The sequence below is a fragment of the Artemia sp. Qi Xiang Cuo genome, chromosome 21 (genome assembly GCF_049724085.1).
Source record: "Artemia sp. Qi Xiang Cuo chromosome 21, ASM4972408v1, whole genome shotgun sequence".
NCBI lineage: Eukaryota > Metazoa > Arthropoda > Branchiopoda > Anostraca > Artemiidae > Artemia > Artemia sp. Qi Xiang Cuo.
The window spans coordinates 494,747-509,385 of NC_142814.1; the positions used below are offsets into that span (position 1 = coordinate 494,747).

The 14,639-nt window shown below is 34.3% G+C and overlaps 1 protein-coding gene across 1 annotated transcript; it reads left to right on the top strand.

Moving 5' to 3' along the window:
- The first annotated feature begins 1,706 nt into the window (after positions 1-1,706).
- On the top strand, positions 1,707-13,957 carry LOC148939126 (uncharacterized). The gene is made up of 2 exons (XM_089106582.1): positions 1,707-1,833; positions 13,338-13,957. Exons 1-2 carry the CDS (start codon positions 1,825-1,827, stop codon positions 13,881-13,883), a joined length of 555 nt encoding a protein of 184 aa, XP_088962708.1. The 5' UTR covers positions 1,707-1,824; the 3' UTR covers positions 13,884-13,957.
- The last annotated feature ends 682 nt before the right edge of the window (positions 13,958-14,639 follow it).

Below are 14,639 nucleotides of genomic sequence, written 5' to 3' on the forward strand. Positions count from 1 at the left end.
GAGCAAGGAGCTAAGGAGAAGACAACCCCTTCATACAAAGAATGATCTGTTCAAATAGGTTTCAAATCTTTTCCTTGCTTTCAGTTGAAAAGCTCGTTTTTCATTTAATTTCTGATTGTTTTCCAAATCATACTCAGGCCTAACCTAAATATAATTTGAAGTACCGGTCCCTTAAATCCCTGGTCAATTGCTTTTAAAATGTGTAAATCAATAATTTTACGTGCATTAGTACCGTCCTACTTTTAAATTTTCAATTTAACTTTAGTATAAAATAAGAATATAATTAAAAAATTGGCGATGAATAGTAATTTTGGTAAAAAGTCCTTGTTAATATTACTACAAAATAATTCCAGTTGGATAAAAAGGAGTATTATTGTTTGTATGGATAGAAATTCTGTGAAACTTTTAATCTTCTACATAACTGAAGCCATCACAACCCCTGCAATAAAACTTTCTTATCGATAAATACATTACATACATTTGTTTAAATACATTGAAATACTTCATATAAATAGAAAAAGAAAATAACACCATTTAAAATTGCTGAAAACTAAGTTACTTGAAGCATTTGCCACCCCAAAGAAATTTCCTGATGTGGCTGATGATGACCTGTCTTGTCTTTTATACCTATGTGCTGGTAGAAATCGGAATGTAACGTTTTAACTGTATAATGAAGCAGTTAATTAATTCCTACTCCCCCCTAACTTATCTGAGTAGGGCTCAAACCCCTTATGCCTTCCCAAGGCCAGAACATAATTTGCACTTTACTGAAAAAAGTAAAAATGAATGTGCAATGTCAGTTTAATATACATATACTAATATTTAGTAATCAAAATGTTAATGTTTTTTTATTTAATAAAGTTATAAAAGTAAAAACTTTTATATTTTTTCAGTAAAGTGCAAATTATGTTCTGGCCTTGGAAAGGCGTAGGGGTTTTGAGCCCTAATCATGTTAGTTTCTGCTCGTTTTGAGTTTGATTCGGTTATTTATTGTAATTTCTGTTCGTTTTGGGTTTCATTTATTTATCGATGCTGATTTGCGGTAGTTTAACGCTTAGTAGATTATTTGATTTTATTTTTGCTCATTTTTTGTTTAATGGAGTTCTTTACTTTTTTTTGAAAAAACCTATTTTATGAAAAAAGTTTTTTTTAATTAATTATAAATAAAACGAATCAACTTGGTTGAGTCCAGGACTGTCACTATGTGGTATTACTTCTTTTACAACTGGAAAGCCTTAAATATACGTATTCCTGCTTTTAATCAATTATCTTTTCAGAATTTTAAGTTGATTGCAAATTCATTCTCTACGGGGTAAATTAGTAGTTCTGTGCCCTAAAATAGCATTTTACATGTAATTTAATTGCTCTTTTCATTTGAGAGTTTTCTCATAAAAGTATTAAAAAATATACGTATTCCTACGAAAAAAAAAATCCTGAAATAAATTCCCTGTCACCCAGCCACGACTGATATTTTAGTGTTTGCCCCCCCCCCCCCCCAGCGCCCTTGGTCCTCCTCCCTTGCTGTCTGAGTTTGTGATTACACCAAAGAGAGATACTAATTTTAGACTTTGTAGTGCTGTAAATTTCCTCTAAGTCACTGACATTTCTTTTTCATTATTTACTATGGTTTTGGGTTTATTCTATTAATTGATCAATCCTGTGGTTTTTCCTCGTCAAAAACCGCGCCTATAGGTTCATCTTCCCGGATTTTGTGACGTAGTTCTGGGATGATTCACTTACATTTATAGCTGAATTTTTCTTCGATGCTTTAGTTGGGTTTCAACTTCAATCTTGTCAACTATTGAATATATACAGATAGTCACAATGAAATATGTAAGCATTTAAAAACTATTGTTTTTCATTGTCTTTGTGTGACCAACTATTTATCACTTAAAGCTTTCGTTTCATAGGTTTCGAGTCGAAATCGACGGGTTTTCACTATAAGCAAACATTTTGACCTTTCAAATCCAAGAGTTTCCTTACCTATTAAATTTACACCTTAAAAGTACAGCCAGCCTTATTCTTATTGTTTTACTACCCTTAGTTTTTTAACTGGGGTTCAAAGTTTAAATTTCTATTAATGGGCTTTATTTTGAAGTTCAAATAAATTACTGTCATGAGAATTTTTTTTTATCACGTGAAAAAAATAGACTTAGTATATAACTTCTTTTTCTGTCATCCATGTTCTTTTTTTTATTACTGCCTTATCTAGGTTGTATCTGTGACAAACGTTCATTTGTTGTTTGTTTTTCTCTTCATTTGTTGTTGTTGGTAAATATGTTGCTGACAACATAACTTCGCTAGGAGAAAAATGAGTACATCACTTGATGCCTCTTTTCATGCTCTTTCATAACTCAATCATCACTTCTGGGCAGTGGCTGATCCAGGGGGTGAGGGGGTGTGCGTCCCCCTAGTGTAGTCTAAAGTAGTGTAACTTACTTATTTAACTCAAGTTTGCGTTAATTAAGCTTGCTCCTAACGCAAGTTTATCGGATAAACCTATTTTGCGCCCCCTAAAATTCTTTTATCGGATCAACTTATTTTGCCCCCCCCCTAAAAAAAATCCTGGATCCGTCCCTGCTTCTGGAAAATTAAATTTTGAGTCCTTCAAGGGCTGAAAGGACCAAAATAATCCACAGTAACCATAATTTAAAAAATTTGTTTCTAAAAAAATTAGCCCCTAAGAAAAAATTGCAATTTGATCTTGGAATATCAAAACCGGAAATACGTCTGGTTTTAACGAAACAAATAAGAGTTCCAAATAGGGACAGGTCCTTTTATCAGACAGTGAAACAAAAATATATACAAAGGCTCTAGATATTTCTTTGACACAGTCGGTCATCTTCATGAGTAGAGTTACTGATTACATCATCACAGTCGGTCAGGATGATGACCGACTCAGGGTTGCCACCATGGTTACGTTCGTACAATTTTTGGTACGTTTTAAATAAAACAGTACGTTTTACGTTACGGTCCTAAAAACGTTAGATTTTTGTTACGTTTTTGAATTTATGTTACAATTAAGTTACGTTTTTGAATAATGAGGAAATTTCATATTTTCTGAGTGATCTATTTTTTCCCCTGAAAAAATCCGCTGTTCCCATTTTAATTACACTGACATGAGTTTCGACATTTTTTCACATCGCGGTCATTTAATCTTATCAAACAATCACTCAGTTATTAGGATGAGAAAATACCCAATTCGCTTGCTCGCATAGTAAGTTAAGATAACATTCTCTCTCATGAGCATAAGATTATCATTTGTTTAGTGACAAGTGACCATAGTCAGTTAATCACCTCACCAGCTTTCAATTTCATCAGTTGACTTTGAATCTTGTTCCATCAGCAGTCCTACTAAAATTATATGGAGACGGAGCTAGCTTCATTAGTTAATGCTAATGAAGTAAAACTGAATATGATGAAAATATAAAAATTTAGAACCAAATTCGGGCTATATATTTGCACATTAGGGGGGGGGGGTAAAGCATAGTATATATTGAATACGTAGCCTAATCTAGGTACTTCCTCCCCTTAACCCCAAAAAACAATAGTTTAAATACTGTAAACGCGATGACAAACCACACTTTGCGATCCAATTCTCTACTGACTGATACCCGTTTGACTAGTTTCGATTAGCATCTATCTTGCGTGTGTATCAGCTAATTGACTAGTACCGATGATATATGTATTATTCTTTCCGTAACGACCTCACTCCCCCCCCCCCCTTCTGACTGGTTTGACATAATATCAGGTTACATAAAAAACTGGCTCTTTTTATATGGAATTATGAACAGCTGGTATTGGCAAAATATATGAAATTGTAAAAATGAGCCATTTTTTTGGTTATATCTAAGCATTGAGGAGGGGGGTGGGTTAGTTGAGCCAGAATTTTTGATTTTGTGCTAAAATTTTTCCAAATATCATGGTCACTTTTTGACACTATACCCCCCTCCCCATCTGAGGTCCCACATATAAGTGTATAAATACATTTCGTCGTTGTGTCGAATCTTGTGATGACATTCTTTCGTGTTCTTTCATATTGTAAAGTAAGAAATTTATTGGTTGATTTTTTTTTTTAATATATTCCTATGGCTATATCCCGGACCATCAGGGGGGTTGGTTGTATTTTTAGAAAAGAGGCCATGATATTTGGAAATAGTATAAAATAAATAATTTAATAGTACTGATTGTGTGTTTAGCATGTTTTTTTTCCGGCAAGGATAATACGTAAATATTTTGATTAAGAAAACGACAAACAAACAATTGCCTATTTTTATGAAAAAGATAATAGTATTGTACCTGTATAGGGTAAGCTTAAAGTTTACTTCAGAAACAATTCATACGAACCATGCATGCTGGAGTAGGTCCTCAACCCCCTGAAACTGTAAATTTCTCGGCATTTCTTTATTAAATTATAGGTTTTTCTTATTATCCCCCTTAATTATTTTAATTAAATCATTTCCAGTTCATTTTTATTAACTCACTGATCTTTTTGTTCCATATTCCTTTTATTTCTTTGTCACATAATTTTTTTTTTAATTTGTGAACTATTTTTCAACCTCTTTGAATGTCCAATTACTTCCCACTTTTATCAGTATAGCACAACGGTAAGAGCACATCCCGAGGCTATGTTAACTAAGGTTGTAATCTTGGATGAGATATTATATTTTTTTTTAAATTCGAAAATAAAAAATTTGAAAATATTAAATAGGCCTACAAGTGAAAATTCGGGGCAAAAAATCGATTTGTTTTTGCATAAATTGATCTTTTTTATTTGTTTCCTCAACTCATCGACTTTTTCCGTTTATGTATTTGAAAGCAAGATAAATTTGGTGTTTATGTTATGTAAAATCCAATGCACTCATCAAAACAGCTTTAGGATAACATTCTTGGGGTTGAATTGTGTAATCTTTTATTTCTGACTTTCTTTTGGTTGGGAGTTACGATTCAAATTACAAACGGAAAAATGCATATTATGCAAAATAACTGTTGTTTTCGTATAGGAACTGAAGACAACGATTGAAATATTTTTTGTTCGATAAAACCAAAACAAAACAAAAACTCTGTCACTCGGAATTGCTTAAATCTTCATGTTGGAACGATGCAAATTTTAAGCTCGAGGAGGTGAGACTGAGACTGAGCCAATCTAAAATATTAGACGGGAAGGGAGCGATTAAAATGATTTCCTGTCTTTTTAAGAAGCTGGATTTATTGAGATCGTTTTTATTGAAATTTAACAGTAAAAAATCTAGTTGGTTTTCTTCTTTTCTTCAAAACACTAAAGTGTCCTGTGTTTATTGATTTGCTTTTTATTTTGTACGTGTTACTCATCAACTTTTGGTTTAAAACACCAATAATGGCAATTAAAAGCAACAACACCAAAATAAGCAAAACACTAGCCTGGGGTTTTATACACGCATCGAGGGGGGGGGAGGTGTCTTTCTATTGTGCAGGTAAACTGGAAGCATCACTTACAGTTGAATAAATAGAAAATTCCTGAAGGTAAAGAAGCATGAATTGTTATTATTGTACACTTTTTAGGCACCTTTTAAAAGTTGCAGGGAGTATTTTTAATGAGATTACGTGAAAATATATTTTTCATATTATAAAGGCATTAAATGTCCCATCCCTCCTTAAAGTACCGCTCTTGATAGCGAAATTAAGGCACCCTGCCTTGAAAAGAGACTTTCCTATCAAAAGTTACGAAAAAGTTATGTTTTTATGAGTTGGACGTTACGAATTTTTTTGGTCTGGTGGCAACCCTGGACCGACTGTGTCATCGAAATGTCTAGAGCATTTGTATATATTTTTTTTTTCACTGTCTAATAAAAGGACCTACCCCTATTTGGAACTTATATTTGTTTCGTCATAGAACACGCAGTGTGGTCTTGGAAAAAAAATTACCAGAATTTGTTTTTATTTCCTTTAAATTCAATCCTATTTTAGTAATGTAAAAAGTTAGAATAAGTTTCGGTACTGGTGCATAATGAGGACGCATTTGTATATTGTACAAGGAAACCAGTCACGAAAAACCCGTCAAACAGGCTATTCCCAAGAGACCGCTATACATAAATGACTGCAAAGCCGTGGTTTCTCAATGAGTTACAATATTAAACGATTGTTTTTTGGGGTTTAAGGGAGGAAAAGGTACCTAGGTTAGATTATGTTACGTATCTAATATATGGGTAGGCTACTTTTGCATTATATGGGCCTTTACAAGAAAACCAGTCACAAAAACCCGTTTTTGAGGGGTTAACCGCTATAGAGTAGGCAATGAAAGCGAGGTTTTCATTGCATATACGATATTTAAACTGTTGTTTTTTCGGGTTTGGGGGGGAAGGTACCTAGGTTATGTTAGGTTACGTATTTAATATATGCAATGCTTTACCAACTCCCCTCCCACCCCTAATGTTCAAATATATAGCCCAAATTTGTTTCTAAACTATTATATATTCATCCTATTTTATTTTATTTCATTAGTATTAACCAAACTTGCCTTTTTAGAAAGGCCAATTTAATGCAAGAGTACCAATATATGCTATGCTTTACCCTCCACCCCTAATGTGCAAATATATAGCCCAAATTTGTTTATAGACTATTATATATTCATCCTATTTTATTTTATTAGCATTAATCAAACTTGACTTTTTTAGCAGTATATAGAAGTGTCCTCATTATGCACCAGTACCTAAATTTCTATATATTAGTTTTCTTGTCTTAAAGTTTTTTTCTTAACGACTCTTATAGCTTTTCTTTAGTAAAACTGAAAGTTGGTGCTTCAGCTCTGGGTTTGGGCTTCGATAGATCTAGAGTTGGGACAATATCTTGTTAATTCTGGCACTCAAGAAAATCGTCCACATCTAAAATTGGGATGCAGGTTGCAAATTTAGGTGTTCTGGAAAATTGTGCTCTGGACAGTAATTTCAAAGAGCACCGATGTAACCAGTACTATTAAAAATCGTTTTTTTAAGGAAAAAATAGCCAATAATGTAGATGAAAGAACATAAGAAATAAATGTTTGTTTATGTACTGCCTCACATACCCTCCCCCCCCCCCCCTAAGTGAATCAAGTGAAGGTTGGAACGATGAAAAATTTCTGAACATATACGTTGTAACTCTAACCGAAGACGATTTCAGAAAAAGGTACTTGTGCATTATACGGTACCAACGACAGAAATCAAGTTTGGTTAATGATAATGAAATATAACAAAATAGGGTGAATATATAATAGTTTAGAAACAAATTTAGGCTATATATTTTCACATTAGGGGGTGGAGGGTAAAGCATAGCATATATTAAATACGTAACATAACCTAACCTAGGTACCTTTCCCCCCCTAAGCCCCAAGAAACATCAGTTTAAATATTGTGAACACAATTAGCAATCGCGCTTTGCCATCCATTTATCTCTTTCAAATACCCATTTGACGGGTTTTTAATAGTAGTTCCTTGTACAGCTAATAGTGGTGGGTACCATAAAATGCACAAGTACCAAAAAAACTTCCCGGGGGACCCATCACTGGGGATAATCATGCCAAATTTGAAGGAAGGTATTGGCAGTGCACCCTGTATTTAAAAAATTTATTTCTTCTTTATCTTCTTTTATATTCCAGTTTCCACCAAAGATTTTGCAAAATATCCTTTTGTGCCTTCATTTTTAAGTTCAAACAATGGTGCTGGTATGATAAACGCCCTACCGCTAAAGTTGTTCAATCATTGACGAATTATAGAACCGGGTTTTTCGTTAGTTTCTTTCAGCTTAGCGTGAGACAAGGCAAAGAGAAGTGACAGAATTGATGGAAAATGTAAAATTTTGGTTTTATATTTGCACATTAGGGGTAAGGGGTGGGGGTAAAGTATTTCGACAGTGTGAAGTTAGAAAACAATTCTTACTACACAATATGCAGAATAATTGTGCCTAACACATTAGGCATGCAGACCCGCTATACTTTAACCCCCCCTCCCTTATTGTGCAAATATATAGTCCAAATTTGTTTCTGAAATATTATTTTTTTTTATCTTTCTTTGGTATATTTTATTAGAATTGAGCGTCAGAAAAACATACTAGAAGAACATTAGGTAGGGTGTATATCATACAAGTTGCCTACCCAAACCATTATTGCCTCCTCTTATCCGTTCTTAAACTGGTGACGCTGTTTCGAACCAAGTTATAAAATTGTTAGAACCGAAAAACAGAACGCTTAAAATAGGAAGCTGCTATTTCGAGCTGAAAAGCCTTTGGGTCCCCTTCTTAGCAAGCTACTGCACCGATTTTAAATCCCAAACAGTGCCAACCCGAATACCAAAGAACCCATTTTAGTGGAAACCAATGCGGCAGTTCCTTGTTAGCAAGTACACACTCGAGAATTTGTATCGTGAAAATGAGACAATAACCGGTTTTCACGGTCTTTATACGAGACAATTAGCTTCAGCTCTGTGGGAAACTACTTTGTAGCTTTATTTTAATTAACTATTTAGTTGGTATTTTGGTTAGGTTAGTTTAGGTTACGTATTTAATATAATGCGGTCTGGGCGGCCCCCCTTCCATAATCTTTTGTTGTGGTTACCACAATTTTGTCACTAAACTATTATATTTTCATCATATTTTGGCATATTTCGTTATACGAGTTATGCCTCGCCATAAAAGGTGTAACAAGAATCACAAGGCGTCTTAAGAATTTTATTCACAATTTACTTAGAATAGATCCTGCTTTGTCTTAATTCACGTAAAATTCGTAATACTTTTCTATTCCGTATGATTCTTTCTCGTATTTTTCTCCTTATTGTCTATCCTTTCCTTATAAGACAATTAGAAAAGATCAACCCTGTAAACTTGAGTTGCGTCAAATTTAATATAAATAAATAACGGTAAGAAATAAAGAACGGCATTTCGTACTTGTGCATTATTCGGTACATACTGTCCGAAGAAAATTAGCTTAGGCTCAGTTCTACGTTGTAGGTATATATAAAGATGATATTTTGATTGGGTTAGGTTAGTTTTGGTATTTGATATAATGCATTCTATGTGCCCCCTCCCCCAACAATATAAATTTTTTTACTTTTATAACTTTAATAAATCAAATAATATTAAAATTTTGAATGCTAAACATCAGTATATATATACTAAACTGACAATGCACAGTCATTTGTATTTTTTTCGATAAAGTGCAAATTATGTTCTGGCCTTGGGAACGCATAGGGGTTTTGAGCCCAACTCATGTCAATTTCTGCTCGTTTTGAGTTTGACTCGGTTATTTATTGTAATTTCTGTTCGTTTTGGGTTTCATTTGTTTATCGATGCTGATTTGTGGTAGTTTCACGCTTGGTAGATTGTTTTATTTTATTTTTGCTCATTTTTGGTTTAATGGAGTTCTTTACTTTTCTTTGAAGGGCCATGAAACGGAGATCAGCACCGCCGGTTTGAACCTTAATGGTCTAGTGTCGTCATACTTACTTACTTACTACTTAACTTTTCTTTGAAAAATCTATTTTGTGGTAACAGTTTTTTAATTGATTTCTGTTTGTTTTATATTGACATTGTCTTTTCATGGAAAAAGAAAATAATTCTTTAAATCTTTTCGTTTTTTTAAGACTTTATAGTTTTGTAAATAATTTGATTTTGATTTTGTAAAAAATCTTCGCGATTTTTTGTTTTTTATAGTTTTGCCTGCTATTTGCATGCTGGGCAAAAATTTTCAGCAATTTTTTACGACATACATCCTTTTAAAAATCTGGACACGAATAGTAGTGTTAAATTTAGTTTCATACCTCCTCTAGTTGACCTGACATAGAAAACTTGATACCCTTCGCAAAAAAAATCTGATTACTTTCTTCGATAGCCTGGATGCTCTTACGCTATTTTGATTTGGTTAAATTTTTAGAGCAGAAGTAGCCCCGAAAGTTTGAACATAATACCCTCAGTCGTTCTTGGGATACTGCTTAGACGCCTTATTGGAAAGTAGCACTAACACAGTCCATTTTGGTTTAATATTAAGGCAACATTTATTTTTTAAACATAATGGGCAAATGTAAGGGTGGGTGTGGGAGGGGGACTAGTTGCCCCCCAATCACTTTCGACTATTAAAGAGGGCATTAGCCCTTTCTATTTTCAATCGAATGAGCCCTTTTCGAAGTTCCTAAGACAACTCCTTCGATATAAAGTGCCCTGGTCTAAACAATAAAAGAAAAAAATAATAAGACGTTGTACTTACATCGGTCTTTACTATAAAAATGTCAAGCCTTCCAATGATTTTCTACTATTAAAAAGGGTACTAGCCCTTTCAATTTCCAATCGAATGAGCTCTTTTTGAGTTTCTGCAACAACGCTTTCTATAAACACCTTATATTCCCCCAGGGCATAAATTATATTCCCCCAGGGCGTGAGAGGGGGGTTAGCTGCCCTTAAATAACTTTCGACTATTAAAAAGGCCCTAGCCCTTTGAATTTCCAATCGAATGAGCCCTTTTTCAAGTTTATAAGACAAAGCTTTGAATAAAAACCTTATATGCCCCCAGGGCATAACTTACAACCCTTACCCTGAGGGCTGTGTGAGCAGTGTCATCCTCTTAGATATAATTTCCAGACCTTTCAACTACTTTGAAGAAAATGGATATCTCAAAAATTTGATTGGATGTGTTTGGATAAATTGTGGGCGTGGAAGGGGTGTTTGTTGCCTTTCAGTCACTTCCGACTATGTTAAAAAGGGCACTTCCCCTTTAAATATCCAATAGAGTGACTTACATTTGAGTTTTCTATGACAATAATTTCTATAAAAAACCTTGCGTGACCATCGGGAATAAATTGAAGCCCTTGCTTTGAGGGCTGTTGGGAATTTATCATCCACAAAGACATAATTTCCAGAACTATAAACTACGTTGAACAAAATGGCTATCCCAAAATTTTGATTGGATGTGATTGGGGAAATGGTGTGCGTGAGAGGGGCGTTATTTGCCTTCCAACCACATTCGACTATTAAAAAGGGCACAAGCCACTCTAATTTCCAATCGAATGAGCCCTTTTCGAAGTTTCTACGACAACTCCTTCGATACGAAGTGCCCTGGTCTAAGACCAAGAAAAAAAATATATTATGCCAACATCGTTCTTTACTTAGGCAGCGCTATTGCGCTGCCTATGATTGAGTCATTTAAGCGTAAAATGTGAACTAAACATAAATAACATTACCTCGTAACAAATTTGTCACTCTTATTTCAAAACCGTTTCAACCTGAGCCAATGACATAAGTATGACTCTTATTTCAACTGATAAAACTTCAAAATGAAATAAAAGTGTTATTGTGTATTTGGGCACGTATGCCAAAACTCAATGGATGAAGGGACGTTTTTTTGAAAGCCCTAAAATTAGAAGAATTAATGGGGAACATGATGAAACTGGGAGTGGCACCCATTGAGTGTTACATTGTGAGAAACACCAGTTTTTGGTATAGTCATTAGAAGGAAAAACAGCATCGTCCATAGATAGTTTTGATAGTTTCTTTGGTACTTGTTAGTTATACCGACCTCACTTAAGAAGTGAAGTTAGAAAACGATAATTCTAGCTAACATATTTTGCGTGCACACCCTCTATAAGCTACTCCACCCCCTAATGTGCAAATATATAGCCCAAATTATAAGTTTTCAATGCAATCTGTCACCCGTAACTTGTTGTCCAGTCTTGTTTTGTCACAGTTGATTCAATTTACAGGTACATGGGTTGAAATAACTGAGACACAGTGGAAGAATAGATAGGAAATATATAATTCGGGTGATATATTTGAACATCAGGGGGGGGGATAAAGTGTACCGGGTCCGCATGTAAATTGTGTTAGCTAGAATTATTCTGCATATTGTCAAGTAAGAATTGTTTTCTAACTTCACTACTTGGCTGAGGTTGGTATAATTAACAAGTACCGTTTCTTTTTTTGTGTCTTAATAAAATTGTTGCTTGTCTAGATTTTTGTTTTTTTGTGCTCCCTAGAAACTCTTAGTAACAGGGGAACTTACTTAGGTTACCTATCTACGTAGGCAGTAAATAACCCTTGAAGCCTCACTCCCGTCCCTTACGTCACTCTGTCGTTCCCACACAAAACTCCACCATTAAAGCAAAACAAAAGGGAAAGGCCTAATGCCACTAGAAAATTCAATTTTTTTTGACAAAACAGTCGGGAACTAAAATTTAGATAACTTCAAATTTGAACTAATTCTTCTTTTGGGAACTTTACTTTTATAACTTGCACTCTTCAGCTTGTTTTACCACCACCCGTAATGCAAGCCCCTCTCACCTGCCCCCTAGATCCGGCTCTGTGTTTAATAGGCTAAATTTTTAATATACATATCTCGAAATTAAGAATAGTATACTTAGATAAAATTTTTCAATGGAGGAAGTAGAGATCCTAAATGTTATATGCAAACAAAAATGTTTCGATGCAAACAAAATTAATTTTTTTTAATTTTAAGACAAAATGTCTATTTTAAAGAGTTTCTATTAATTTTTAGAAACCAAATCTGTTAACATCAACCTTAGAGTTCCATAAATTACAGCTTCAAAGCACATAAAACTACTAACAACTGCCAGAAGCGTCCACGCATCTGAGACATACGTGATTCCTGTCGTTAGCTTTGCTTCTAAGCTTCTGTTCGTATTTCAAGACCTTATGATTAACTTTTATCTTTGTGCGTCTATAATGAAATTAATTATAAAGGAAGATCAGAAATAGTGGAAAATACGGATTAAATTCTAAATATTGAATATCAAATTTTTCATTAGGAAACCAATTACACTAGTTAAATACTAAGGTACTCTAAAATTGTTTTCTTTACTTTAAAGTAAACATAATCGAATGCTTTATATTTATATTCAGGAACTAAATGTTTTCCTTATTAAACAGCACTAGCAACAAGATAGCCTATAATACTTTATATTTTTGCCCAAGAAAAAATTACACTGAAATTAATATTGTCAAGTGCCTAATAAAGAACATAACTTTTGACATTGGTTTTATAAGTATTATTTTTAGAAGATAAAGCCACCCTTACAGTAAAAAATTGAACTTTAAACATTTGATTTGCTCAAACATTAAACAAACACACAAAATTTAGCCATCCCACGAATCTAACTGCTATTTTTCACCATGGTTTGTCCCAGCCTGGTTAAATTAAAAACGATTTCTTTTTTTTTTAACAAATTTTAGTGAAAAAACTGCTTTAATATTTTGATGACAGAGTATTGTATAATCAGAATCTTAAAAGATGTGTATTGAAAAATCTCCAATATATAGCTTATACCCTTACAGCGAAGCCAGACTAAGGAGTTCTACTTGAATGATGTTTCTTTTTTTCTTAGATCTTTCTTTTTGCTGTTGGCGTTGCTGCCACAGTGGCTGAAGAAACATTACTATCTGCCAAAACAAATCACCACCCATCATATGGCTATGGTGCCAATCATCCTTCATATAGCAACGAACAACCGTCTTACAGTTCCTATAGCAATGGTTACAGGTGGAAAAGAGATACTCTTGAACTAGACCCACCAGTGAAAGAAGCACTAGAAGTTGCGGAAACAAAACACTATAAGCAACGTAGCTATAGTCGCCCATGTTACAGCTCATATGGTCACCCATCTTATAGTTCCTATGGCAGTGGTTATAGAGGGAAAAGGGATATTTCTGAAGCAGAAACATCAGTTAAAGAAGGATTGGAAGGTGCAGCAACAAAACATAAGAGTTATCGTTCCTACCAGTCTCCTTGTCGCCAACAATCCTATGGCTATGGCCACCCGTCATACGGATCTAGCTATGGAATGGGCTACCCATCTTACGGATCTAGCTATGGAATGGGTTACCCATCTTACGGATCTAGCTATGGAATGTATGGAATGTATGGAAGATAAAAGCAAAGAGTGGTTTATTTATAACGACGTGTTTTATAACGGTTTATATTAAAATTATAATTGATGACACTAAAGTCATTCTCTATTAAACCGTAGGTTTAAAAAAAACTAGTCCAAAAAAGCAAGGACTTTCAGGCGAAATAGAGAGAATTTAAATGACAGTTTACATGAACAAATATGTTCTTTTGTAATAAAAGATCAATGAAAAAATAATTATTATTCAATTTTATGCATGGTGTATATAATATATGTAAAGTATATTCTATGATGGGGTTAAAAGATTATAAAGTGTTAAAATCAGTCGTCGACAAAAGAGAAATCATTGATCAAGTCAGGAAATAGATATGCATCTTCAGTTCTATCTTTAAACGACGAGGCCGTATCCAGGGGGGGGGGTTACCCGGTTTGAACCCCCCCCCCGAAATTTTGACCTATGTATCTATCTATGTATGTATGTCGTCACTGTGTTTGTGTCAATTCTATGTGTTTGTCGTCTCTGTGTGTGTGTCGTCTCTGTGCGGTTGTCGTCTCTGTGTTTGTGTCATATCTGTGTGAGTGTGGGTTATGTTTATGTGTACTATTTATGTGTGTGTCGTTTCTGTTTGTGTGTCATCTCTGTGTGTTTGTCATTTCTGTGTGTGTGTAGTCCCTATGTGTGTTTTGTCTCTGTGTGTTTGTCGTATCTGTGTGTGTCGTCTCTGTGTGTGTCGTCTATGGGAGAGGGTCGTCTGTGTGTGTGTGTGTGTAGTCTCTGTG